At 45.5% G+C, this 27,991-nt stretch overlaps 1 protein-coding gene across 2 annotated transcripts in view; it reads right to left on the reverse strand.

Moving 5' to 3' along the window:
- Window positions 1–27,991, reverse strand: part of cd276 (CD276 molecule) — a 181,808-nt gene that overhangs the window by 55,689 nt on the left and 98,128 nt on the right. For both annotated transcript variants that reach the window (XM_083759870.1, XM_083759869.1), the window contains exon 5: window positions 10,728–10,865. In XM_083759870.1, the coding sequence (XP_083615996.1) occupies window positions 10,728–10,865 (138 nt within the window). The remainder of the gene's footprint in view (window positions 1–10,727; window positions 10,866–27,991) is intronic.

Consider the following 27,991-nt stretch of genomic DNA (forward strand, 5'->3'; position numbering starts at 1 on the left):
CGCCGGACACACACTGGTCTGACGAACCCATTCTGACCTGAGATCAGATTCTAAAAATGTCAGTCGTTCTTCGATTTTTCAAAAATAGCAGACCTACAAGCTCGTATCGCGCCACTCGGTGGCGCGATATGAGCTTGTAGATCTGCTATTTTTCAATAGCTAAAGCACGACATGATGCCAACACCAAAATGGGTGCCCGTTCAGAATGGGTTAAACCGATATAGAACAAAATTAAATGTCAAAGGCAACACAATGCTGCATCCCCTATGTCTGTCTGCCGCACTTTGACTTCACTTTGACCAAAAAAAAAAAAAAAAAAATCCTTAATCCTCGAGGGAAATTAAAGAGGGAAAAAGTCCTCATAATTACAGCAGAGAAAACATAGTGCCGAAAAGTTTCCCAAGATTGGATTTAACCCATTTTGGCCGGGAAAACCCCTTTTGGTGTTTTAAGCATTATGTTATGCTTTAGCTGTTGAAAAATAGCAGATCTACAAGCTCATAGCGCGGCACTATGTGTGCCGCGCTATGAACTTGTAGGTCAGCTATTTTTTTTTGAAAAATCCTGAAAATAGTGACTCAAATCTTTGAATATTATTACAGAGTGAACATTTTAACTCAAATCTCGGGGAGGACCCTGGAACAACATATTTCCAGATGGGCGGCGGAGGCATAATATTGCATGTCATTTTTGGGCTCCTTTGAAATATTGAGCACCACTGATACAGAAACATACGGTTTTTTAGAAAACTGTCAGGATTTAGAAGACATTTTTAAATTTTCGACGTCAGGCCTAAATGGTTTAAAAATATACAGCATATGCTTATAAATCTTCCCACACCGTTCTCTCCCCGAGTCTCCTCCGTTTCCTCAGTGCTATTCTGAATCCAGATTTTTTTTTGCAAACACACAGCGTCTGCATATGCCCACAGGTTATCATTCCTCAGAGTGATTCATTCCCAGCCCCGGCGTTTGCCTGCCTTTGCACGGCATGCCCATCTATCCCATTCTGACCTGAGATCAGATTCATACGAGGTTTCCGCCGGACACACACTGGTCTGATGAACCCATTCTGACCTGAGATCAGATTCTAAAAGTGTCTATTACATCCTGACAGTTTCATTATTAACCCCTTCTGACCTGAGATCAGATTCTAAAAGTGTCTTTGATTTTTCAAAAATAGCAGACCTACAAGCTCGTATCGCGCCACTCGGTGGCGCGATATGAGCTTGTAGATCTGCTATTTTTAAATAGCTAAAGCATAACATGATGCCGACACCAAAATGGGTGCCCGTTCAGAATGGGCTATTTATGGCAGCCCACTCAAAACGATCATTTGGTATAAAACTTATTTTATATATTTTTCTTCGGTTGGGATTCATTTCATATAAGGTCACATTTGAGCGTCAGCATTTTCTCTGCAGTCCCAGAGCCAAGTGGATGTAGTTGTTGTTGCAAAAGAGACAGGGACTTTCACAGTGCAGCGAGTGCACACTGCACAGTCCTTTTCCAACATTCACTAAACTTGCAGTATGACGGTAGAACGCACTGACTTCTTAAGCTATGAACGCTGGCACAAAACATCCGGAATGATGTCCATGAGAGCTTGCAACAGTGGGTGGAAAATAACTCTTTATATTGCCATGCAAAAGTCACATACCGTACGAGGTTTCCACCCGACAGAGACAATATTATGCATTAGGCCATGGACCCCCTTTCGATTAAAACACGAAATAAACGTAAGGACCTTGACCCATTCTGTACGGGAACCCATTTTGGTGTTAGCATCATGTCGTGCTTTAGCTATTGAAAAATAGCAGATCTACAAGCTCATAGCGCCCCACCGAGTGGCGCGCTATGAGCTTGTAGGTCTGCTATTTTAGAAAAATCGAAGAACGACTGACATTTTTAGAATCTGATCTCGGGTCAGAATGGGTTAATCAGACCAGTGTGTGTCCAGTGGAAACTTCGTATGAATCTGATCTCAGGTCAGAATGGGTTAAGGTTCCATTTGGACCGCTGGAGGTCCACAGAAGCGACATGTGAGAAGCAGTGTTGTAATTCATGACGCACATGACCGGGCAGGAGTAATGAGAAAGAACTCCCCTGCAAGACACAACCGGCTTAATATGTTTACCATTTACTGTATATTCCCATTATTTGAGCTGGTCAGTGGAGCGAATCTAAACATATACGGTATGTTTACGCTAGCCTGTCACTGCCGTAGGCGTGCTGTCATTTACATTATGACTGTGTCTGTTTTAAAACGTAAAAAGTATAAGACACGATATCTTTGTAACGCTATAACAGTCACATGTGAGACGTTTTGCATCCTGGAAAGACCTGACATGTACTATGCATGTAGACCTAGATGTGCTCTTTGATCTTCTTATGAATTCAGAAGGACAGCACTGTCCAGCTTTGCTCGGTGGTGGGAAATATTGCTCGGTGTTGGCATTGCCTTGGGGGGGAGGTAATAAATTACTATTCTCGGGTTGCAACTCGGACGGGGCTGAGTCGGCTCTAGCGAACTTCGCAACGTTCGACTACGGCCACTGCTTGGCGTGCTCGGTGGCGTCTCTTGTGGCTCAAGTTTGATAGAGATGGCACCCCTCCATCGCGGTCTAAACGTCCTACTACCGAACGGGGAGGCGGGGGGATGGGGGAGCCACTGGAAGTAGGAGAGGGCGACAACTCCATCAACGTTATTGCCTGATATCTGTGCGCTCCAACTTCCAGATCTTCCAAGTTTCTACCACTGGATCAGCCTGTTTTGGTGGTTGGAGTGCGATGAACATCTTTCTTCGGATGCACTCTTTGTCACTTTACAAGCCCTCTAGACATCAGAGATTGGTGTGGCTGTTTCGTTGCCATCCGTCATACCTTAGTGCCTTACTATTGGACTATTGGACCATTGCCCAGTGGTGGTAGCAATACCAGCGTGTGTTAAACGTTTTACTTGAGTAAAGGTACACGTATAGGTTCATAGGTTTAGGATTTCTTGTGCACTCAGCCAATCAAATCATCGCTATGAGGTGATCAGCCAATCAACTCATCACTATATAATTCACACAAACACACAGAGCCCCTCAAAAATTGGTTACAAAAAAATCGAGGGATAAAAAGTTTTCATCCGACAGCGACAATATGCGGCCAGTGACCTACGCAGTGACCTGACCTATCCAGGCCCACTGTACAAAATGAGCTCATTTGGCATTTAGATGAGCGTGTGATTCAATCAGGACGGATCTGCCCTTGGAGACGGTGTGCGTAGGTGACAGGGGACGTACAGTACTGTATCTGCAGTGCGTGATGAAATCTGTAGGTCATGTGGGAGGATTTATTTATTTGTCAGTCGACTTGTAACTCGTTGCTCAGCCTGCACCTCCCACCATAGCCCTTTATCTCAATCCACCGTTTTAGATCAAGGGGGAGATCGTTGGAACCGGGGCCGTTGTCCCGAACGCGATCATGGAGGTCTGGGCTGCGGTCGGACCCCGCGGCCCAGACCCCGCGGCGGACGTGACCCCCAGGCCCCCTATGAGCGTGGACACTGGGCACCCCACATGCAGAGCAGCCGTGAGTATATGGGTGATCCGTGATCAGATCACTCACTGTCCTCAGCAGTCCCATGCTGACTCCGTGTCCCGCCCTGTTTCAAGAGGGGAGGGGAGACCATTAGGGGATGTGTGGGTTGATCACGTGATACTGAGTGTTTTGGAGTGTGCTTAAAGGAACACAGACGTATTACGATGGTGCCCAAAAAAAAGCGATCGAAAGTAGTCAATATTCTGCTGACGTGAATCACATTCAGAGTGTTAAATGCCATTGAAAATGAATGGCCATTTTTTTGTGTTTGTGTAAACATACAAACATTGCGTAACGCAAACCTTGAAGACGAAGTTGAGGACGCACATTTCGATTGGCCGGAATGAGATGATGTATGATGATGATGTACGATGATAAGAGCCCCCCTCGCTTCACACAGGTGTGATTTTTGTTGTTGTCGCAAATGAATCATGAATTGATCATACCACAGCGTCATGCACAAATAACTATTTGGTACAAAATAAACATGTTAACTTTATCTTATTTAAATTAAGCCCTAATCAAGCCTTATTTCTCTCTCTCTCTCACACACACACACACACACACACACACACACACACACACACACACACACACACACACACACACACACACACACGCACGTCTGTGATCCAAGTGAACACCCGTCATAATACATGAAAGAGAATCAGACACAAGTCCCTCGCGGACCTAACCTGACTTTGCCAGATGGGGGCGGTATTGGGTAACCATGTTCCCCAACACCACAACCATCTGGGACCTCTCAGGGAGTTGAGCTAACACCGAACCGCTCCCGGTTCGAACCAGTCAGCGTGAGCTAAGGGTGGGATATGTGCGAAACCGGATGTGAAGCTATATAGACACGTCAATATGATTGGTTGTGTTTGCACGCCCACACGGTGATAGACAGACGGTCCCATCCAATCATCTACCAAGTATCTTGAAAAAAAGGAACAGCCCCGTCATCGAATTTGCTTCCGCGATCCCAGATCCCAATAAGCTGTGAAACAAATTTGTGTAGCAAGCTTCTTGGATCTGGCAGCGTCAGGTTATCGCGGACCGAGGGGAGCAGATAAGTGACCAAACAGCACATTTTCAGGAGGTATACAGTACGAATAGGGTCCATTCTGTGGCTTGTGAAGTCTCATTTACTGTGTGGACGATGACCACTTTGTCTTGGTCAAATGTATAGCCTGCGTGCTTCGGTCAGCAGCTAGCTCTCGCTCCGCGGACCCCACGGATACTCACTTCTGACCAGTTGTCTTTAACCCATTCTGACCTGAGATCAGATTCATACGAGGTTTCCGCCGGACACACACTGGTCTGATGAACCCATTCTGACCTGAGATCAGATTCTAAAAATGTCAGTCGCTCTTCGATTTTTCAAAAATAGCAGACCTACAAGCTCGTATCGCGCCACTCGGTGGCGCGATATGAGCTTGTAGATCTGCTATTTTTCAATAGGTAAAGCATAACATGATGCTGACACCAAAATGGGTGCCCACCCAGAATGGGTTAAAAGAGACTCTACCTCCCCCCCCCCCCCTCCTGCCCAAATCCCTTGAGGCTGCTGCTCCTATAGGCAAGACTGGGGCACAAATTCATCCCCTGGTATTTCATGCATTGACCTGATGCGGTGTCAGAACAGTTGCTTATGGATGCATTATTTGCATCCCTTGGGGATTTGAGATATTTGCATCTCATCGTGGGAGACGATGGTGGGCCTATATACGGTACATTTCAGCATGAATTAGCTCATGAACAGGGTCACGCAGCCATCTCTCACACCAGCTTTTACTCAAGTATTTGTATTTTTGGATACTTGACAGTCCGGGAGCCGTGGGGGTGCCATCTGGACATGAAGGTCCAGATGGCACTTGGCCTGGAATGCCTATATAGCACAAGATGAGGAGAGTGTGGAAATCGGACATGGGAGAAGACTTTGCCGTATCCCTGTCCATCTCTTCCATCTCTGCCTCCATCTTGGAGCAGATGTGACAACCATAAGGTCCAAGGTCTTCAGGGCCTCTTGCTTCAAGGTTATTCAAATGAGTAACCCATCCTGCACTGTGGCCGTATACCTCATGAAGGTGAACTCTATTAACTGTTGGTCCACCCGACCATTCCATGCTCTAGCAATGGGTGGTGTCACATAAAAATACCGTTGAACATGTAGAGGTAGCTTTTCATGGAGTAGAGGTGATAACGTCAGATGGAGAAAGGCAGTCATGTCTCATGCATGTTCAGACTAGATGTATGACATCAGCAATTGTAATCTGACCCAAGGCTCACATCTGGATCTACGGTCACTCTGTAGAACATGCTCAGCCATCGACTGCAGGGCACGCACACACATTCTGAATGAACTTTTTTTTCCCATTCATCATCTTGGCAAAAACATCGGACAGTTGTGACGGCCCCAGGGCCTATGTCAGGGTTTGTGTGTGCTTTACTAATAGTAATCTGTCTTTCAGTGTGATGGGACCTATAGGTTGGAGAGTGGTGGCAATCAAGGATTGGAGGCAGCTGGCCAGTGCCTCCAATCACTATAAAAGAGCCACCTTGCCTGTGGTTCTTCCTCTTCCACCTGGGCCACACCCGAGCATGGCCACACAGGGCATATTGTTTGTTCCATTCAGTTCTCAGTTTGTGGTGGCAGTTTAGTTTCCCTGCCAGGTTTTTGTTGGAAACATGTGCTTTATCTACTTTAAAGGGATTGTGACATAAAAAAAAAGGTTTTGGAATTGTTCTTGTTTTTTTTTAGGTTTTCTAATCTCAATTGCACCCAAAAAACATGAACTTTTAACATTCAGTAGATTTTCTGTGATCTGGGGTTTTCTGGCTCAAACAGGTGCTCTGATTTGCCGGCAGTAAGTGACATCACTTACTGCAAATCCCATATATGTCAATGGGATTTGCCAGCAGTTTTCATTGTAGCTCAAAAGGCCCAAAAAACCCCAAAGAAAACTTCAGACCACAGAAAATCCACTGAATGTTCAAAGTTCTGGTTTTTTGGGTGTAATTGAGGTCATAAAACCTAAAAGAAAAAAGAAAAAGAAAAAGATATCAAAATGAATGTCATAAAACCTTTAAAATTAATGATTCCATTTAATAAACTTTACATTCTTGCATTTATCCCATGCTTGTTTCCCTTCTTTGTTATGGTCTGAGAGCCGGACCTTTAACACCAGAAAGGCCACTTTCAGCTAACAGTGAACCTACTGTAGGCCTTTAACAAAATCATCAAGGCATGCAGAGCAGGAAAAAGTTGTAGCCTACACAGCATTGAATTGATAATATTCATAGTTGTAGTGATTTAATAATGATTTAAAAATGCTACTTTTTTATTAATGTTTGTTTATTCATTTTGGTGGAATGATATTTGTGTTCTATAGACCTGCATTATTTAATGGGGTTAAAGTACTCTGTCAGTTCAAAACATTGAACATGCACCACATTAATGAATACATCTTGGAGAAAGTAAATGTTATCGTTTGGATTTAAGTACATAATTGTATCAATAAAAAGCTTCTAATATATTATTTAGGCCCCAAAATCCATAAATCTCACAACCCATTTTGGGCGGGAACCCATTTTGGTGTTAGCATTACGTTATGCTTTAGCTATTTAAAAATATCAGATCTACAAGCTCATAGCGCGCCACCGAGTGGCGCGCTACGAGCTTGTAGGTCTGCTAAATTGTTTTTAATCGAAGAGCGACTGACATAGAAGACATTTTTAGAATCTGATCTCAGGTCAGAATGAAAACTGTCAGGATGTAGAAGACATTTTTAGAATCTGATCTCAGGTCAGAATGGGTTGTTAAGGCAACCGGCCGGGTTCCATGTGCTGCACGAGGTGCCCTTTTTTTCCCCACTTGAGAACCTGCCCCTCTAATTGTCTGTGCACGCCACTGTCGGTCCGCGTTGGGATCCACATGGCAGCGCTCCACATGCGTTATGACAGCCCAGAAAAATGACTTTACTTCAGCTTCTTCACTTGTGCCTGACCCCCGGCTCCACCCTATCACTATCCGGAGTCCTGCGCCGGCAGAGAGTCAACTTCAATCTGGTCATACAGCCATGGAACACCATTAAAAGATAAGACAACCCACGTAACCATTAGGTTGCACTTCCCTGCTTCCTGCATGCTCTCCTCCTCCTCCTCCTCCTCCTCCTCCCCGCATCGCATTGCACCGCAGCTCCGGGTGTATCACTAGAGCTCCTATTTTAAGCCCAGCTACACATCTGTATGCATATGGTATCATTACATGGAGAGAGTGGGAGAGAGAGTCTGCAATGGCGACGTGAGTAAAGTCATCGCGCTTCCGATCCACGCGCTGGGACGTGCCACACAGGACGAGTGTGTGAGAGACTGAGAAGTGTGTATACTGGGCTGAGGAGACTGAGGAGACTGAGAAGACTGAGGAGACTGAGGAGACTGAGAAACGTTTTCATGTCAAGGAATCGGACCCCCAAAATGATATGTATTCGGCTGCGGACCACCATCGAAAAAAGGTTTTCTGCCAGGGACCACCCGGAAGCTAAGTAAGTAAGTAAGCCCCATCAAGCCATGAGGCCCATAGGGGGCTGGAGCCTATCTCCTGATTCTGTGGCGTGAGGCCCATAGGGCTGGAGCCTATCTCCTGATTCTGTAGCCATGAGGCCCATAGGGGGCTGGAGCCTATCTCCTGTTTCTGTAGCCATGAGGCCCATAGGGGGCTGGAGCCTATCTCCTGATTCTGTAGCCATGAGGCCCATAGGGCTGGAGCCTATCTCCTGATTCTGTAGCCATGAGGCCCATAGGGGGCTGGAGCCTATCTCCTGATTCTGTAGCCATGAGGCCCATAGGGGGCTGGAGCCTATCTCCTGATTCTGTAGCCATGAGGCCCATAGGGGGCTGGAGCCTATCTCCTGATTCTGTAGCCATGAGGCCCATAGGGGGCTGGAGCCTATCTCCTGATTCTGTAGCCATGAGGCCCATAGGGGGCTGGAGCCTATCTCCTGATTCTGTAGCCATGAGGCCCATAGGGGGCTGGAGCCTATCTCCTGATTCTGTAGCCATGAGGCCCATAGGGGGCTGGAGCCTATCTCCTGATTCTGTAGCCATGAGGCCCATAGGGCTGGAGCCTATCTCCTGATTCTGTAGCCATGAGGCCCATAGGGCTGGAGCCTATCTCCTGATTCTGTAGCCATGAGGCCCATAGGCTGGAGCCTATCTCCTGATTCTGTAGCCATGAGGCCCATAGGGCTGGAGCCTATCTCCTGATTCTGTGGCGTGAGGCAGCTTGATGTACAAGTACACCCCCTGGACATGACGCTAGTATGTCACAGGGACTTACCCCCCAATCCAACCCTTGATGCTGAGTGCCAAGCAGGGAGGCACTGGGTCACATTTTTACAGTCTTTGGTATGACATTTGGTATGACCCGGCCGGGTATCGAACCCTGACCCCACCCCTAAACACAGACGCCGTGTCCACGGCTCGCAGTCTATATACTGTATATATCTACAGTATCTAACTTCTCCGTTCCATTTGATTCCTTCTGTTCCTGCAGAACCACGGTATTTATTTACTCTTTCCTCCAAGTCTGTGTGTTCCATCCATATTTAGCTGTACGCCCCCAGGGCCCCAGTGCAGACGCTGGCTGACCTTTATGTAAATGTGTCTTCCACTCTGAGCAGATCTCATTACAGCGGAGCTTGTGCCCTATGCCACTATCCGTCTCTTAAAGAAGAAAAAAAAGAAGGAAAAGAAAATAGAAGAAATTGCGCCTGATGGCCGTGCTTTCGGCTGCAATCCTCGGCTACTCCGCCAGGCTAATTATCGGACCACAGTAATGAAGTCCCTTCTCCCCCCCCCCCCCCCCCCCCCCCCATCACAGTGACATGCTTGCTCACTATATACATTGACAGGGAAAAGGATGTGTGGATAATATTTAAGCAATATTACACAAGAGGGTGGGCTTTACCGTCGTTAATGCCACGCCTGCGTTGCTGCAGGAACGAGCCGAGTTCCGTAAGCAGCGCAGGAGTGCGCTAATGCACGGTAAAGCACAACCCTCGAGTGTAATATTGCGATTATACTGTACAACAGTTACCCTTAACTATTTTATTGCCATGCTAGGTGGCAGCAAAGTGTAGCTAACCTTTCGCCAGACAAAATCACAAATGACATCCGAAGAAAATGATTTTTGGCCTAGCCGCTTCATATATTATGGTGTAAACAGGGGGTACGAATATGTTTGTACCTAGCAGATAACGTCCCCAGCTGGGGGGTAGTGAATAGTGATGGGAGATTAATCGGCAAACACATCTGTATCGGCCGATTTGAGTTGTTTTTAGATTAATCAGCATCGGTTCGATTAATCAATCAGACGATTAATCGGTCTGTCTTTACAGATAAACAAGCCCAAAGTAACAGCTTGTATATCAAATATAAAGACAACCGGTTACATGTATTTTTCAGAATGGACAAACTTATTTATATACATCGGTATAATATCGGTTATCGGCCATAACAGCAATTAATTATATCGGATATCGGCCAAAATGTCTCAACGGCACATCTATGAACATATTCGTACAAAAAAAAAACCTGTCGACTCAATTTAATTAAAACTAAGATATTCGCTGAAAATGTGAACTTTTTTTAACCCATTCTGAACGGGCACCCATTTTGGTGTTGGCATCATGTCATGCTTTAGCTATTGAAAAATAGCAGATCTACAAGCTCATATCGCGCCACCGAGTGGCGCGATACGAGCTTGTAGGTCTGCTATTTTTGAAAAAAAATCAAAGAACGACTGACATTTTTAGAATCTGATCTCAGGTCAGAATGGGTCAATCAGACCAGTGTGTGTCCAGCGGAAACCTCGTATGAATCTGATCTTAGGTCAGAATGGGTTAAGGACAGATGTATAGCCACTAGACCAAAAATGTTCCAAGACATTTGCTAGCCTAGCAACCCAGTCGGCTCTGCTCTGGAGAACAGCGCAATTACTGATTCTTATGTTTTGATTAGGCGTTCCATCACGCTCGTTTGTAGATCGGCTAGATGGCTGTTTCAACCAATCAGATTGCTTCCTCGAATGCCTCCTCACAGATACGTATATATATATATTATAGTTTGTATAGCCACCTTCTCTCCTGGCCTCCTCACAGCTCTCCTTGATCTTCCTGCGGCAGACAACAGCCAGGGCGACGAGCAGAGCCAGCAGACAAACCGCCAGGCCCACCGTTACCCACAATGCCACAGGGGGGAACGCCATGTTCTGAGCTGAAACACACACACACGCAGACAAAAAAGACACACGGAGACACAGTGTGAGACGGATGGAGACAGGCCCACATGGATGGGAGAAAGAATGTCATAGAAATGTCACAGAGGCGGCAGCAGTGGCTCAGGGGTAGAGTGGCTGGATGGCAACCGCAAGGTTGCCAGTTCGATGTGCTGGTTGGTGCCTTGCATGGTTTCCACCACCATCAGTGTATGAATGTGTGTGTGTGTGTGTGTGTGTGTGTGAATGGGCGAATGTAATGCACAATCTATGTAAAGCGCCTTGGATAAAGGCGCTATATAAATGTAAATAAATGTAATGTATTAGTTAATTGAATTAACCAATTCTGACCGGGCACCCATTTTGGTGTTAGCATCATGTCATGCTTTAGCTATTGAAAAATAGCAGACCTACAAGCTCATATCGCGCCACCGAGTGGCGATACAAGCTTGTAGGTCTGCTATTTTTGAAAAATCGAAGAGCGACTGACATTTTTTAGAATCTGATCTCAGGTCAGAATGGGTTCATCGGACCAGTGTGTGTCCAGTGGAAACCTCGTATGAATCTGATCTCAGGTCAGAATGGGCTAATTGACAGAAAGCATATCAAGGCGTGGGTGATTGGGAATGGGTATGCATATACGGCTTTGACTTTTTGTATGTGGCCTTCAAACAAACAGACAAACCCACAGATACACCCTTTGCCTTGGGCTGTACGCAGGCGTAAATAAATCATTGTCCACAAGTCGAACTCTTTTGTTTGCGCATATTTACTTCTCCAAAAGTGCTTTTTTACAAACAAACAGCTTTGCACTGTGGCGTTCCTGACACAGGCCTGGTAAAAGGCAGCATATATCCACCCAGGAGCATACCCATTTCCCACCAGGAAGTCAAAGTCAAATGCATTATTACTCATCTTTGAAGGCAGTCTGTGGCCCCTAGAGATGTGACAGAGCATTGGGAGCATTTTAAACCATTGCTGGCTGTCTGAATAAAAATGAAAATAAATAAAGAAAATGTCAAATTTGGATATATTATTAACTATAGCTGCCTTAGCTGTCGCGCCCCCCAAAGTCTCTAGCTATCTATTTGGTGTGCTGGGCCTGCCCTCAGCCGCTCCACTCGGCTCCCCCATCCACTCCCAGCTGCGACTCAATCAGCACACAGCCTAGATAGCCTGCTCCGTGTGCAGGCGCTGATAGCTGTCACTAGCCATTCCCTGCTACTACCAACCCCCCGCGCGTCCACATCCCGCAGTCACCTCTTGTTTTAAAGGCTAATTAAAAATGTAGAGAACACGACTTTTTAAACCGATTACTCCACTGTCCAAAGTTTGCCTGCACTTCTAAAAGGCAGGCGGACCCCTACCCCTCCCCCTTACACACACACACACACACACACACACACACACACACACACACACACACACACACACACACACACGGTAAAGGAATGGACTGGCCTGAAAGAAATCAATAGTCGTCCACTCTGCCTCCGACATCTTAATGCCAGGCTGCTTGTTGTGGAGAGGGGCGTGTGGAAGTGATGGAGCTCGCTGTCAGTTAGCAGACATCACAGGGTTTTTTTTATTTAATTGAGGCCCTCCTGGCTGCTGCTACTACGAAGCCCGGGAGGCAGACCCTCTCCTGGGTGGTGTAGTTAGTAGGTGGACATGGTGGGGTTGTTATAGGACTCACTGGTTCTCAACCGTTTTGTGTCCGGGTAGCTCAGTCGGTAGAGCTCTCGCCATTTTGGACCACAAGTTCATGGTTCCATGAGTAGCACCGCTTGGGTGCGGCAAGTCGTGTGGGACATACCGGGAGCTGATGGTAGGTGTCACGCTCCACCACAGCATCCATCTCCCAGGGTTCTAGCACATTGTAACGGGGACAGACTCCATCTCCCAGGGTTCTTAGCACATTGTAACGGGGCCAGACTCCATCTCCCAGGGTTCTAGCACATTGTAACAGGGACAGACTCCATCTCCCAGGGTTCTAGCACATTGTAACAGGGACAGACTCCATCTCCCAGGGTTCTAGCGCATTGTAACGGAGACAGACTCCATCTCTCCATCTCCCAGGGTTCTAGCACATTGTAACGGGGACAGACTCCATCTCCCAGGGTTCTAGCACATTGTAACAGGGACAGACTCCATCTCCCAGGGTTCTAGCACATTGTAACGGGGACAGACTCCATCTCCCAGGGTTCTAGCACATTGTAACAGGGACAGACTCCATCTCCCAGGGTTCTAGCGCATTGTAACGGGGACAGACTCCATCTCCAGGGGTCTAGCACATTGTAACGGGACAGACTCCATCTCCAGGGTTCTAGCGCATTGTAACGAGACAGACTCCATCTCTCCATCTCCCAGGGTTCTAGCACATTGTAACGGGGACAGACTCCATCTCCCAGGGTTCTAGCACATTGTAACAGGACAGACTCCATCTCCAGGGTTCTAGCGCATTGTAACGGGGACAGACTCCATCTCCCAGGGTTCTAGCACATTGTAACGGGGACAGACTCCATCTCCCAGGGTTCTAGCACATTGTAACAGGGACAGACTCCATCTCCCAGGGTTCTAGCACATTGTAACGGGACAGACTCATCTCCCAGGGTTCTAGCACATTGTAACAGGGACAGACTCCATCTCCCAGGGTTCTAGCACATTGTAACGGGACAGACTCCATCTCCCAGGGTTCTTAGCACATTGTAACGGGGACAGACTCCATCTCCCAGGGTTCTAGCACATTGTAACGGGACAGACTCCATCTCCCAGGGTCTAGCGCATTGTAACGGGGACAGACTCCATCTCCCAGGTTCTAGCACATTGTAACGGGACAGACTCCATCTCCCAGGGTTCTTAGCACATTGTAACGGGGACAGACTCATCTCCCAGGGTTCTAGCGCATTGTAACGGGACAGACTCCATCTCCAGGGTCCTAGCACATTGTAACGGGGACAGACTCCATCTCCCAGGGTTCTAGCACATTGTAACGGGGACAGACTCCATCTCCCAGGGTTCTAGCACATTGTAACGGGACAGACTCCATCTCCCAGGGGTCTAGCGCTACCCACACACCCCCCCCCCCCTTTACCCTGACAAGTAGTTGGAATTGTAGGAGTGGAGGCATTACATTTTGTTTTACTCTGTTCCAAAGATGAGTATATTATTTGACAATTTGGACAATGTTTGACAAAAAGTCTTTCGTTTAAAGTATAGTCTGTTGATTACTTTTGATGCAGTAATGGTCATTTTGCCAGGTGCTTGAAAAGCGACTGGACTACATCTGCATGCACCACTACTGACGGCTGTAAAGATGACCGTAAGCCCAAACCCCACCAAAGGGTCGCCATGCAACTCCTCGCAATGAGTTGCATGGCATTGGTGTGGTTTGGGCCATTGAATTGAAGCAGTTGAATCACTTGGTCGACTTGGGTCGATATTCAACATCGCATCGCTGAGACGAACGCTAAAACAGTCTTGTCCTGTCTCGACCCTTTGGTGTGGTTTAGGCTTAATGGACACTTTTCATGATTGGATGCCTCTAGGCTGCCTCTAAGCCAATGGGAGACTTACCAATAAAACCCATAGTCTGAACGGCATGAAAACCCATAGTGACAGAGTGGCAACACAAGCTAACGTTATGAACTAACTGGAGCTACAGGAAAGCCATGACAAAACCCAGTGAGTGAACCGACAAAAGAATGTCAGAAACGAACGAAAATGGGCGCTACAAGAGCTTGTTGCACCTGGCAGTTAAGTCATTGTTTCATTTGTTCATTTGTTATCAAAAGTATATTCAGTGATTCGGTTTGGGTGAAACCTATACTCTTTAAACGTAGCTTGCAGATATACCTGCAGGCGCCTGCTGTGTGTGGCATCACTGTGCGTACCTCGCTAACAGGCCAAAGCGCCACGCTGTTTGCTTTGATCTGCATGCTCACTTAATTAGCTGACTAGCTACTAGGTAGCGGATTAGCTTCAACTGTAAACTACAGACGAGAACATTCTAAACACCTTTATAAACCCCCCTCCCTCCCTAAAAATGAGAACATGCAGAGATTCATTCATTTGGAGTGGAGAGCTACACTGCATGCTGATGCTGAGTGAAGTGACGTGAAATAGGCGGCGACCTATGTCATGTCACGTACTGTATGTGTATAAGTGTTGGGCTTAAGTTTTATATGTTCATCCGAGGGACGTCACGGCGTCACCCCTCTCTCTCTCTCTCTCTCTCTCTCTCTCCGAATGCGATTATGCATGCGATGCAAAACTTAATATTAATAGCGTTTTTTTGTTTTTGCGGGCCACGGGGCGGGCGGGTTGTTGATTAATAAATTGTTTCGCAAAAAAGCTGGCCCACGCAACACTAATAGCTAACACAGTAAGTTCAAGTTGCTGCAACTCAAGGGACTATCCTCTACTGAAAAAAAAATAAATAATAATAAAGTTGCAAGGAAATGCAGCGGTCTACTCTGGACTGACCAGTTGCAGACCGGTGCCGTTCGGGGAGAATAGTTGCAAGTGGTTGCATGCGGTTGCAACCTGTTATGTAGGTAGGTGTGGCCTGGGCTGTACATGTTTAGTACAGTTGTTTGTGTTTTCCAAAGCAGCAAGTTGAATTGCATAGCATCCTTCAACTGCAGGCAATTCAAAGTGTAATATGCTGCGTTCACACAGGCATATTCACAGTATAGTACTATAGACGGATAACAGTTTAAGTCCACACTAATTATCCATAATGTATAAACGATGGATAAGGGTCAGGACAACGAAGCCTTTTCATGGAGGGGTCAGAATAAAATTTGGACAAGCTAACAGTTTACTGTTATTCGTCTATAGTACTTTATTTTCGCTTTGCATCTGAAGTTGAAGCAGTTCAACATAATGTGTGGCTTTGTGTCTTTGTATCTTTTGTAGCGGCTACAAACATCGGATTTGCTTTGGAAGCTTCACGTCGCTGGCTTCCATTGAGAATGAATGGTAGACTGTATCTTTGCATCTGCCTGTGTGAACGCAGCAATATACAAAACATTAGTCATCACGCGTGTCCCCATCTGGTAAACAGTGCTGCAGCATATGGACATTCAAGGCAACACGATCTCTTTGCTATGAAGTGGAAATAAACTGGAAATAAACTGTCACACATATTGTGTTTCAAAGACACAGAATGTTATTGCAGGAGAACAGGCGTGGGTGGTATTAAAACCCAGCGGCCTTGTGAATCAGCTTATTGTATAAGATGCATAAAATATGACGACGAAAATAAACAGCACGCCGTCAATAATCTGTAACACAGCCACATTTTGGAATAACAAACATTATGATAATTTCTCAACACATCGCTGAGTGGAGAATCCCGTGTGTTTTTCGAGTTTTAAAGGCTTGCATTTCACCAAGGAGACACAGACAGAAGCAGTTTGTTATTTATAGTGCTGGGTTTTGATTGTCTGCTAGGAAGCTCATCAAGTCAATCCTCAGGGATGTTGTCTCAGTTTTGTACAAGCAATCTGCATTAATCCAAATCCCCCAAAAAACTAAATGCAGTGAAGGCAGAGGCGGTGTTGTAACTGGTGCCCGTGCACACCCTCTGCCTTCACATCTCAGTGAACCGTTTGTGACGGTATACAGGTACGTTATGGCACACATCATGGGCATCATGGGCACTTTGTCACGGTTCGTGACATGTTATGTGTAACTTGTGTACCTTTTATTTTGTAGTATTGTTTTGTGCCCTCCTGTCTGCCCCTGTAGTTCTGTACCTGCCTTGTCTAACCTGTAGGCCTATTGTGATTAGCTTTGTGTCCTCTTAGTCCCCCAGCCAATCCCTGTCTTGATTTTGAGTTTTGTTTCACCTGTGCCTAGTTAGTCTGTGTCCATTTATATACTCCCTGTTTGTTCAGTTCCCTTTGCTAGTTCGTCACTTAATGTCAGTAGTGTTCAGCTCCTCATGTATCCATGATTTGCCTCCTAGTGTATTCCTGATTTATGTACTTCAAGTTCCTTGTATTCCTTGTGTTGGTTTTTTGGAATAAAACCCTTGCATTGAAGCTCATCTGCCTGCGCCTATCTGTCTGCAATTGGGTCCTAATTGCTCCTGCCACTTAATGTGAACCCCAGGTTAATATGTCTAAATTAGTATCTTAACAAATAAACTGATTAACATTTTTTTTTTTCTTCTTTTTTTTTGCAGGTTTCGCGTACTGGCACTGCCGTTCACTTCTTGTATACGGGCAGACTAAAAAGCTGAATAACTCTAAATCTACGGAGCTCTCCATGGTTTTGACAAAAAGCGCGATGTTCAGAGGTCTTTTCTGATTATCCGGCGATCTCGATTGGAACATTGGCGTTTTCTGGAGAAAGTATGGACTTATTTTAGCTCGCTAACATTGACGCTAAAAAATAGGGAAGAAGAAGGCTCAGAGCAAAAAGATGCTGACAGGACCGGGGGGAAAAAAAACCCGTAGCCATCCGTCTCCGTTTGCCAAGTTTTCACTCTGCCGGTGACGGTGAGCTCCTATGCGTCTTCTCACGGAGAGGAGCCATGGTTCTCAAGTCTAAAAACCACGCAAGTATGTACTGTAACCCACTACATTTACTCAAAGGTATACATCTACTTTACTTGAGTGTATGTCCAATTTTCTATCTCAGAATAAAATATTGTAATCCACTCCACTGCCATAATCCACTTTTTGACAATTACAATCAGACGGTTATTACTTTACTAATTGCAGATTTAGATTATTAATCAAACATTGCAACATGCATTGACCACTTCGTCACTATGTCATACTTTGGATACCACAAGGTCCTTCAAGGAAAACAAACGACTAAAGAAAATAAGCACAACAAAGTGACGCGTTTGATCGACACTTCAACTGACCATAACCCATTCTGACCTGAGATCAGATTCTAAAAATGTCTTCTACTGTACGTCCTGACAGTTTTCTGAAAAAGCCATGTTTCTACGTCAGTCGTTCTTCGATTTCTCAAAAATAGCAGACCTACAAGCTCGTAGCGCGCCACAGAGTGGCGCGCTACGAGCTTGTAGATCTGCTATTTCTCAATAGCTTAAAGCATAACATAATGCTAACACCAAAAGGGTTTTCCCGCGCCCCAAAATGGGATAATAACGGCTGCTGGGGTATAATTGAAGCTATATAGAAAGGCAAGCTGAAACAAATTCAAAGTCATTGGTTCAATATAAGCCCAGTATTCATGCTCATGTCTTCCATCCAACGCAGGGGCTAATCCCTGTCCTCTGACACCGCCACGCACGCCCCGCGTTCCTCCACTTCCATCAGCGCCCCGTGTGTTATTGTTTCTGCCAATCTCCTGCTCCTCCGAGGGCCGCCACGGTGTGCCAAATAAAGGAAAGCGAATAAACAGGTTTTAAGCCATTCTGGGCAGGAACTCCCTTTTGGTGTTTTTTTTTAAAGCATTGTGTTTATGCTTTGGCTATTTAAAAATAGCAGATCTACAAGCTCGTATAGCCCGCCACCGAGTGGCGCGCTATACGAGCTAGCAGGTCTGCTATTTTTTGAAAAGTCGTGAAAATGTGGCGCAAATCTTTTAATGTATATTTCAGAGCGAACATTTTTAACTACAATATTTACTTCTGGGGAGGGGGGTCCCTGGAACACCATATTTTGAGATGGGGGGTCCGTGGCCCAATAGAGATAATTCTGGGGGTCCTTGACATGAAAAAGGTTGAGCACCACTGACATGGAAACATTGGTTTTTTCAGATTCTTTTATTTTATTTTGAGGCCTTTTTTTTTAATCGACCTCAGTCCAAAATGGGTTTAGCCATTAAGACCCTGGAACGAAGACGTATACTTGTGGGGCTCTTGACATGAAATTATTTCAGAACCGCCGACACAGAAACATGTTTTTTTAGAAGACATTAGAAATAGCCGTAGAATCTGGTCTCAGGTCTTAATGGGTTAAAATCGCCCCGACGTTCACAGGCCTGTTTGTTCTGGTCCGTACGTGGCGGTGCACATCAATCACGTCCGCTTGAGTGCCGCCGCGTCTCCATGCCATTTAGGTAACGCCGCCGGTTTCGGTCTCTCTTCTTTTATTTTTTTTAATTTCATGTTTTTGGTCAACTTTGCGTTCATTTCATTGTTTCTGAATCTTCCATCCTCACTGTACCAAGTCACAATAACATCGTCTCTGTCGGGTGGAAACCATAATTACTGAGTTACTTTTCAGGGTTTGAACCCATTCTGTACGGTCGGGAACCCATTTTGGTGTTAGCATCATGTTATGCTTTAGCTATTTAAAAATAGCAGATCTACAAGCTCATAGCGCGCCACCGAGTGGCGCGATACAAGCTTGTAGGTCTGCTATTTTTGAAAAATCGAAGAACGACTGACATTTTTTAGAATCTGATCTCAGGTCAGAATGGGTTAATCAGACCAGTGTGTGTCCAGTGGAAACCTCGTATGAATCTGATCTCAGGTCAGAATGGGTTAATTAAAAAAATAGCAAAAGTATAGCAGATGGACACGCTCAAAACGTGTGGATCTGCTCCTTTCTTGTGCCGCTGTGGTATGATCAAGTAGGCCCTAATTCATAAACACACACGCACGCACACACACACACACACACACACACACACACACACACACACACACACACACACACACACACACACACACACACACAAATATCTTTGTCTCCTGCCTTGCCACGTGAGTCACTGTTAGAGAGTGAGTGGGGGCGGCGGTGGCTCAGGGGTAGAGTGCCTGGATGGTAACCGTAAGGTTGCCAGTTCGAACCCGGGCTCCCCCAGAGTTACTGTCGAAGTGTCCTTGAGCAAGACACTGAACCCCTAATTGCTCCCGATGTGCTAGTTGGTGCCTTGCATGGTTTCCGCTGCCATCGGTGTATGAATGTGTGTGTGAATGGGTGAATGTAATGCACAATCTCTGTAAAGCGCCTTGGATAAAGGCGCTATATAAATGCACCATTTACCATTTACCATTTAGAGAGTAACACATATACTGTATGTATTGTACAGTACAGCTCAGTTATATTAAAAACACTGAAAGCGCTTCATGCCGTACACATGTTTCAACCATCAATCAATTGATTGTGTTCCAGCTTGGATCACATTGTAGCAATACTTTAAATTCCTATTTTTCGGTATCACATTGTTTTACATGCATGCAATATTAACGTTGTATTAGCACTATAGTGTTAGGAAACTTACCGGTATAATCTTACTTTGCCAATTATTTATAGGCCCCTATAGACATGGCTATTTCTCTCTGTGTGGGGAGGTATGGTATTTGTAGTTCTTTACAGAATCCTGCCCAGCCCTCTAGGCGGGATTGGTGATGCCAGTGCCAGAGAAATGCGCGGAATAAGCAAAGAAGAAGAGCCACATCCGACCCGGACGTGATAACCTTCCAGATCTGTATATTCTCCTAAGCTAAATTCCAATACCCAAAATCTCGGCCACTCGCTCACTCCCACTCGGTCACTCGGGGTCATTCCAGCATGACCCGGAAATGGTTAACGTTCCATTTGTTAAAGTGCTCCATCGAGGAGGAGAGTGGAGTCGAGTGGAGGAGCCGAGTGGGCTCTCCGAGACACTGCATAGAGCGAGTGTACATCAGGTGCAGGCTCGGTGGGGTATTTTGTCTCCTCGCAGCGGATTTCCGCATCACGTGTACATGTTTTTTTTCCTTCTCCAGTGACATAAGTCCGCCTCCTCCACATGTGGCACAGAAAACACTGATGAAACCCGATACTGTGCACCCCCCCCCCCCATCCACTAGCTGCCGGCCGGCTGACTGGCTGAAGTCGCCGACCCAACGGCCAACATCACACATGCACGCACTGTTCAACTGTTTGTTGAAGAGACACATTTTCGCTGAATGAATAGAGCTTCAGAATGATAAAGTAGCCTATCTAGCCTACTTATGTGAAAGTGAAAGGACATATTTGTTGTGTGATATAAGCATAATAAAAGTAGGATATATAAATTAGGCCGGCTATATTGTGCGCACCTCAAAAGCTATAGTTAATTTATCTCTGTGCATGCCTGAATGCACAGACTGCTATGAATGACGGTGACAGAAATGAAAAATGTATTTATTTATATGTGGACTGAACTGAACTGAATATGTAAGTCAGAGAGACTATACCTAATTCCTGTTATAGTGTCCGTTATTTGCAAAGACCGCGGAGGAGGACTGACTGTCAGACTCGGAGGAGGGGGGGGGGGGGGGGTGATTTATACGTGTGCGCATCCTGGCGCTTATTCACTATTTCAGGAATAGATAGCCTTGCCTTGCACATGTTACCAATACATACACATTGGCCTCGGACCCTGGGTTACATGTACAAAATGATGAATTGTCTATTCTGTAGACTGTACGGCTCTGTTCGGAGTTCCAGTGATCCAGCTGTGTGACACCACTTTTGCTTTGGCAATGTTAACGTATGTTTTCCCATGACAATAAAGCCCTTTGAATTGAATTGAATTGATACGCGTCATTAGTGATCGCGGAATGTGCCGTCGCTTTGAAATGACAGCGTAGTACATTCCGATTCCAGAGGAAAATTCGACCACCACTCTGTCCTCGCATCGAATCCTCTCCTCCTCCTCTCCTCCTCGCTGGGGGCGGAGCCGAGGAGCGAGTGGAGGACGCGAGGAGAGTGAGCGAGTGTGAAAGTTGCGGTATTGGAATTTAGCTCTAGCCTCACCCCAGGCTGTGCACTAACGCGCGGACGGACGATGCGCAACCTCGGATTAATGTTGTATTAGGCTCTAAACATGGTAGTTTATCCCATTCTGAGGACAAAAAACACTAATAACAGCGAGCATGGGCGCGTGGCGCGCGCACCGACAACCGGGATGTAGGCGTGGGAGTGAGACGTGATATGGGGGGGGGGGGGGGGGGGGGGGAGGTTACAATGTATTTTTAAAGATGGATTAATGCTCTTTAACCCATTTAGGCCTGATGTCGAAATAATAAAAAAAAAGTCTTCTGAAAGAATATATGTTCAAAGATTTGTGCCGCATTTTCACGATTTTTCAAAAATAGCAGACCTACAAGCTCGTAGCGCGCCACTCGGTGGCGCGCTATGAGCTTGTAGATCTGCTATTTTTCAATAGTTAAAACACCAAAAGGGGTTCCCGTACAGAATATCGTAATCTCGAGGTTGGCACAGAGGGATTAAATACATTTCATTCCGCCACATTTCAAATACAAATATCGTACTTTTGACGGCACTACATTTCTTTTAGGAAGGGGAAATTGTACATTATGAATTAACCCCGAAGCCCTGTTTCAAATCTAGTGAAATAGCAGATCTGGGGGTATTGAGTATACTTTGTCCTGCTCTGCTCTCATACAGGCCTGGCTGGCAGCAGCTCTATTAAAAAAAAGGACAGGCCTTTGGTTCCTCCGTCCTCACCATGAAAGAAAAAAAACCCTAATTGACTTTTATTTTTGCTCTTCCTCTTTCCCGACCGGCCTGTCTTGAAATGAGCCGTGGGGGGCTCCTCCGTGTAGCCAGAAGCCGTCCCTCTGTCAGGGGACATTATCCCATTCTGACCTGAGATCAGATTCATACGAAGGTTTCCGCCGGACACACACTGGTCTGATTAACCCATTCTGACCTGAGATCAGATTCTAAAAAATGTCAGTCGCTCTTCGATTTTTCAAAAAATAGCAGACCTACAAGCTCATATCGCGCCACTCGGTGGCGCGATATGAGCTTGTAGATCTGCTATTTTTAAATAGCTAAAGCATAACATGATGCTGACACCAAAATGGGTGCCCGTTCAGAATGGGTTATTCTCCGCTGCTCAGTACATTAAGTGGCTCTGCTCTGTCCGGGGCAGGTAAAAAAAAGTGTCCTTGACAGCTGGAGGAAAAACGCCTTTGATGTGTGCTGCCGTTCCCACAGGCCCGGAAAAAAGGACCCAGATGACAGGCCTGGGAGTCGTGCGGTACGAGCACTTTATCCCATTCTGACCTGAGATCAGATTCATACGAGGTTTCCACTGGACACACACTGGTCTGATCAACCCATTCTGACCTGAGATCAGATTCTAGAAATGTCAGTCGTTCTTCGATTTTTCAAAAATAGCAGACCTACAAGCTACGTATCGCGCCACTCGGTGGCGGGATATGAGCTTGTAGATCTGCTATTTTTTAAATAGCTAAAGCATAACATGATGCTGACACCAAAATGGGTGCCCGTTCAGAATGGGTTATTTCACCGAAAGGGGTGGCCAGAAGGGGGGAATTAAAAAAAACATTACTAGCAAAAGCGGAAGTCTCACATATAGGGTTGCAAAGGCAACTATTGCTTATTTTCTGCCATGATCAAGAAGCAGTTTTTTTTTATTTGGTCATTTTCTTTATCTTTTCCATGTCAATGAATCAACGCAAAAAAAAAAGGTTGTTTTTGAGGGGTGCTAGCCCCTCCTATAAGCCCAACGTTGTGTGTCTGTGTATACCCCATAGAGATGATTTGATTGGCCGAACGTGCTTAAAGAGTGAAGATATAAAGTGAGGATAGAAGAGTGAGGACGCCAAAAGCGATTGGCCGGAATGTGAGGTGTGATTTTTATTTATATAGGCCTGCAATGACTAAATCAATTTGTATGATGAACTACTTAAGCTCTGTTTCATATACTTGGTCTACGAGCTCGCATCTCATCGCGACCCGCTGTGATAATCCACGTGTAACCGATTAGTTTGATTAGCTGTGTCACGGTTCGTGACGTGTTATGTTTAACTTGTGTACCTTTTATTTTGTAGTATTGTTTTGTGCCCTCCTGTCTGCCCCTGTAGTTCTGTACCTGCCTTGTCTAACCTGTATTGTGATTAGTCTTTGTTTTCCACCTGTGTCCTCTTAGTCCCCCAGCCAATCCCTGTCTTGATTTTGAGTTTTGTTTCACCTGTGCCTAGTTAGTCTGTGTCCATTTATACTCCCCTGTTTGTTCAGTTCCCTTTGCTAGTTCGTCACTTAATGTTAGTAGTGTTCAGCTCCTCATGTATCCATGATTTGCCTCCTAGTGTATTCCTGATTTATGTACTTCAAGTTCCTTGTATTCCTTGTGTTGTTTTTTTGGAATAAAACCCTTGCATTGAAGCTCATCTGCCTGCGCCTATCTGTCTGCAATTGGGTCCTAATTGCTCCTGCCTTTGCACTGTGACAAGCTGTGCCTGTGTAACTTCCCCCTACAGCCAGGCCCAAACAACCCCCTAGCCGGCCCCCATTGCAAGCCCCCTCTAAGTGTCTTCCAGGGCCTGTGGGAAGCTCATTTCTCATCCATGACGCCCCCCCCCCCCCCCCCTAGTGTCCAGGTCCCAGGTGCTGTTTCATCACACTCATCACTGGCCCAATTAAAGAACTATTTTTACATTAGTGGTCTGCCGTGGGTCACTAGTGTAGTATAGTGTACACAAAACATCTGCACGGCTGCATCTCCTCCACTTTTTTGTATTGATATTTCATGTTTTGTGGTTAGTATATGAGTCGAGTCACTGCCATCTGAGCTTATACGTCAACGAGGAATCCCAGGAACGCAATGTGTTGACAGCTGGGCGTGACGTATATTAGCAGCGGCATTGCTTTCATATGTAGTTTCAAGGCTACTGCAGCCACATTAATTCCATTTTCTCCAGAAACTGGCTGTATCAAATATGAATGGACATCATTAACGACGCACAGCCACCGCCCTGACAGAAAGGCCGGGATGATCGGTTTATTTTTTCAAACACAGTTCTTATATGAAGCGACCTAAAATGGGGATTTCAATGCAAATGAAAAAATACATGAACCTGTGTACTGGCGCCCTCTACTGAAAGTGACGATGAAAGCAAGTAACATGTGTTACACAGGCGCCTCACCTATTAGATGACAACATTGGTCACCAGAAAAAAGGACAGGTATTTAAATTGAATCTATCGTGGTTAAACGGAGTTTGAAGTTACAAAGGGTTTGGATAGGAAGGGGAGGGCAGCTAAAATGAATATCAAATATATAAAAACTGAATCAAACGACTTCTTGAGTTTTAAAAACTGTCTGGGGTGTTCACAGAAGCCTGAGCAGACGATGAAATGACAGGGTTTTTTTAAGTGAAATATGAACAATGAACTAGCCAAGCAATCGTCCCTCCAGGCTACATGGGATGTGGTCTATCCTAACAAGAAACCTCTTCTTATCGTTTGCAGGGCACAACAGTTCAAATATTCCACCAGCATTTGGCCCCTGAAAATAGATGTGCGGTGTGCGAGTAAAGATTACACGTCTCGTCCTAATCTTTTCGATCCAAAGTAAAAGAGAATTTGTTCAAAGTAATTAGAACTTTTTAGTAATCAGAATCCTCTCTTATAACCCCGCAGTCCCATGCCTTTTCATTATCGCAAGCTATCCCAAAACAATTCGTCATTGGTTAGGATAGTTGTAATTATGTATTGCCTCTGGATGTGTGTGTGTGTGTGTGTGTGTGTGTGTGTGTGTGTGTGTGTGTGCGTGCGACGTGCGTGTGTGTGTGCGTGTGTGTGTATGCGCACGCTTGTGTGTGTGTGTGTGTGTGTGTGTGTGTGTGTGTATGCGCACGCTTCTGTGCGTGCATGCGTACACTTTAAGAGCGCAGTGTGGGGTAAAGATTACAATCTTCTATACCGTAATCTTTTCAATCCAAAGTAATAGTGAATTTGTTCTAAGTAATTTCAACTATTTTGTAATCAGAATCCTTTAATATAACCCCCTAACAGCCCTGTGCTTCTTCATAATCACAGGCAATCCCAAAACAATTATTCTCATCGGTTCAGATGCTGTAGTTGTAATTGCGTATTGAGAAAGAGGAAGATAGGGGGGGTGTGTGGGTGTGTGGTGTGTGTGTGTGTGTTAGAAAGTGACACATTGATCAAACAAATCAATTTAGTTGATTCAGGAAAATATTGATAATCTCATAGTAACCAGTAAGACACCCTGAAGGCGTCTACAGCCCTACGGACCTATGGACCTTTAAAAAAAAAAATAATAATAATTGACGTTTTCGGACTGGGTAGGGTGTAAAATGTGTGCTACAATAGTAAGTCCCAAAACTGAAGAATATTTTGTTATCGTTGGCTAAGATATTTTGCCGCAATTCAATGCTAAATAACAATTCTTCTACATTCTCTAAGTGTGCAGACTTCTTGTAAAGTATACGTAATGCAGATGTTTAACAATAATGTAGCTCTTGAGAGCGTAACATGTTTGTTTTTTACACACTCAAGAGGTAAAGATCTATAAGCGTCCATTCGGTTACTAACTCTCCATCCTGGGACCTCCTCGAGGACCACTGGTGGTCCCCGGACCACCGGTTGAATAGCACTGCTTTATATGCTCAATATATTCACAAGTATAGGGGCCCTCGTGTTGGCTCTACTGTATAGCCGTGCAGAGCTTTGCAGACTCCTCCGCTATAATAATGTGACAGTGCAGCCCAGGGCACTCCATCCTATACGCCAGCAGCAGCACATGGGGAATAGAGGGGGGTGGGGGGGGTGGAAGGGAAAGGAGCTAGATAGGTAAACAGAGCCATTAGAGACAAATCTATTTCTGAAGAAAACAAAATCACATCATCAAACAAGAAGAAGAAAAAGAAAAAAAATATGATGCCGCAGCCCCTCTGGGGCTTCGGCGGCAGAAATGATAGCCGACTATGGCATTTGTCTTTATCAGTCCGCCCTGAGGGAGAGAGAACGGTATAGGAGGGGTGAAGAGAGCGATAGAGAGAGAGAGAGAGAGAGAGAGAGAGAGAGAGAGAGAGAGAGAGAGAGAGAGAGAGGAATGGAAGAAAGAACACATCTTCTTTGCACTGTGTCTCAGAAGTGCCAGACACATTCATTACTCCTCTGTCTTATCGTCGGGGAGCGTCGGACAGCTCAGGTATGATTCAGGGGCGTACCGCGTGCATACGTACGTATGCCTATGCCTGGGTTTTTCTTTCTCATTGTTTTGCTGCCCCAGCGAAGGGCCCTGCCGTTCACATGGGTCATCCTTTAAATAGAGTCGAAAGCGAAGGGCTCAGCGGACAGCGGCCCCCACGCCCGTCATCAGTCATCGGGCCAGCCCGGGGAGGCACGTGCATGCTTCATCAAAATGACAAGATTGACTTTCCAGATATTCTCCTTTTCTCCCTGACATTTGGCTGTTTATCCTGGTTCAGCCTGCCCGGCGAACACAGAGAGGGCCAGGACCCGGCCCGGGAGCGTTCCAATGCCCTCTAGAAGTAGATTTCTATCAGCGGAGCGGAGCGCTGTGACTATGAGCAATTGGAGAAGGGGGTGTTGTTTGTTATTATGTATACTTTCATAGCAAAAACCCCCAGTGCCATACACGTACATGCGGTTGCCTTTTTGGAAACATGCAGCAGCGGTGGTGGGGGAAAAAGTACTAAAATGTTGTACTTAAGTAAAAGTATCAATACTACCATGTAGAACGACGCTGTTACAAGTAGTGTGTCGCATTGCAACGCATTGTGAGCTTGTCGATCGGCTACTTTCGAATGGTCAAACTGAAGGGATGAAGTGTTTAATGTATGTTTTGTAATAATCCAAAATCTACAAAATAACTAGTAACCACAGTTTCCAAATAAATGTAGTGGAGTAAAAATTCAATTTGCCTCTGAGATGTAGTGCAGTAGCAGCAAAAGTATTGGTACAAATACTCCAGGTACAGTAATTAAGAAAATGTACTCATTTTACACCACTGTGCGCGGCCAGTCATCTCAATCAGTCATGGTCAGGGCAGGCATAATGAAGTCTCCAAGCAAGGCTGTAACCCATTTAGACCTGATTTCCTGATCCTTTCATTTCTGAAAAAGTCTTTCTGTTTCTATGTCAGTGATTCTCAAACTATTGCAAGTCAAGGACCTCGGGAATTATATGTACTTGACTGCGGACCCCCATCTGAAAATATGTTGTTCCAGGGACCCCACAGAAGATTTGCGCCACATTTTCAAAAATAGCAGACCTACAAGCTCATACGTAGGTGCCACGCTATGAGCTTGTAGCTATTTTTCAATAGCTAAAGTATAACACAAAATGGGGTTCCCGCCCTGCATGGGTTAAGGACAAAAGCTGTCCCAAGGACGC

The sequence above is a fragment of the Protomyctophum parallelum genome, assembly GCF_964188405.1.
Source record: "Protomyctophum parallelum genome assembly, chromosome: 2".
NCBI lineage: Eukaryota > Metazoa > Chordata > Actinopteri > Myctophiformes > Myctophidae > Protomyctophum > Protomyctophum parallelum.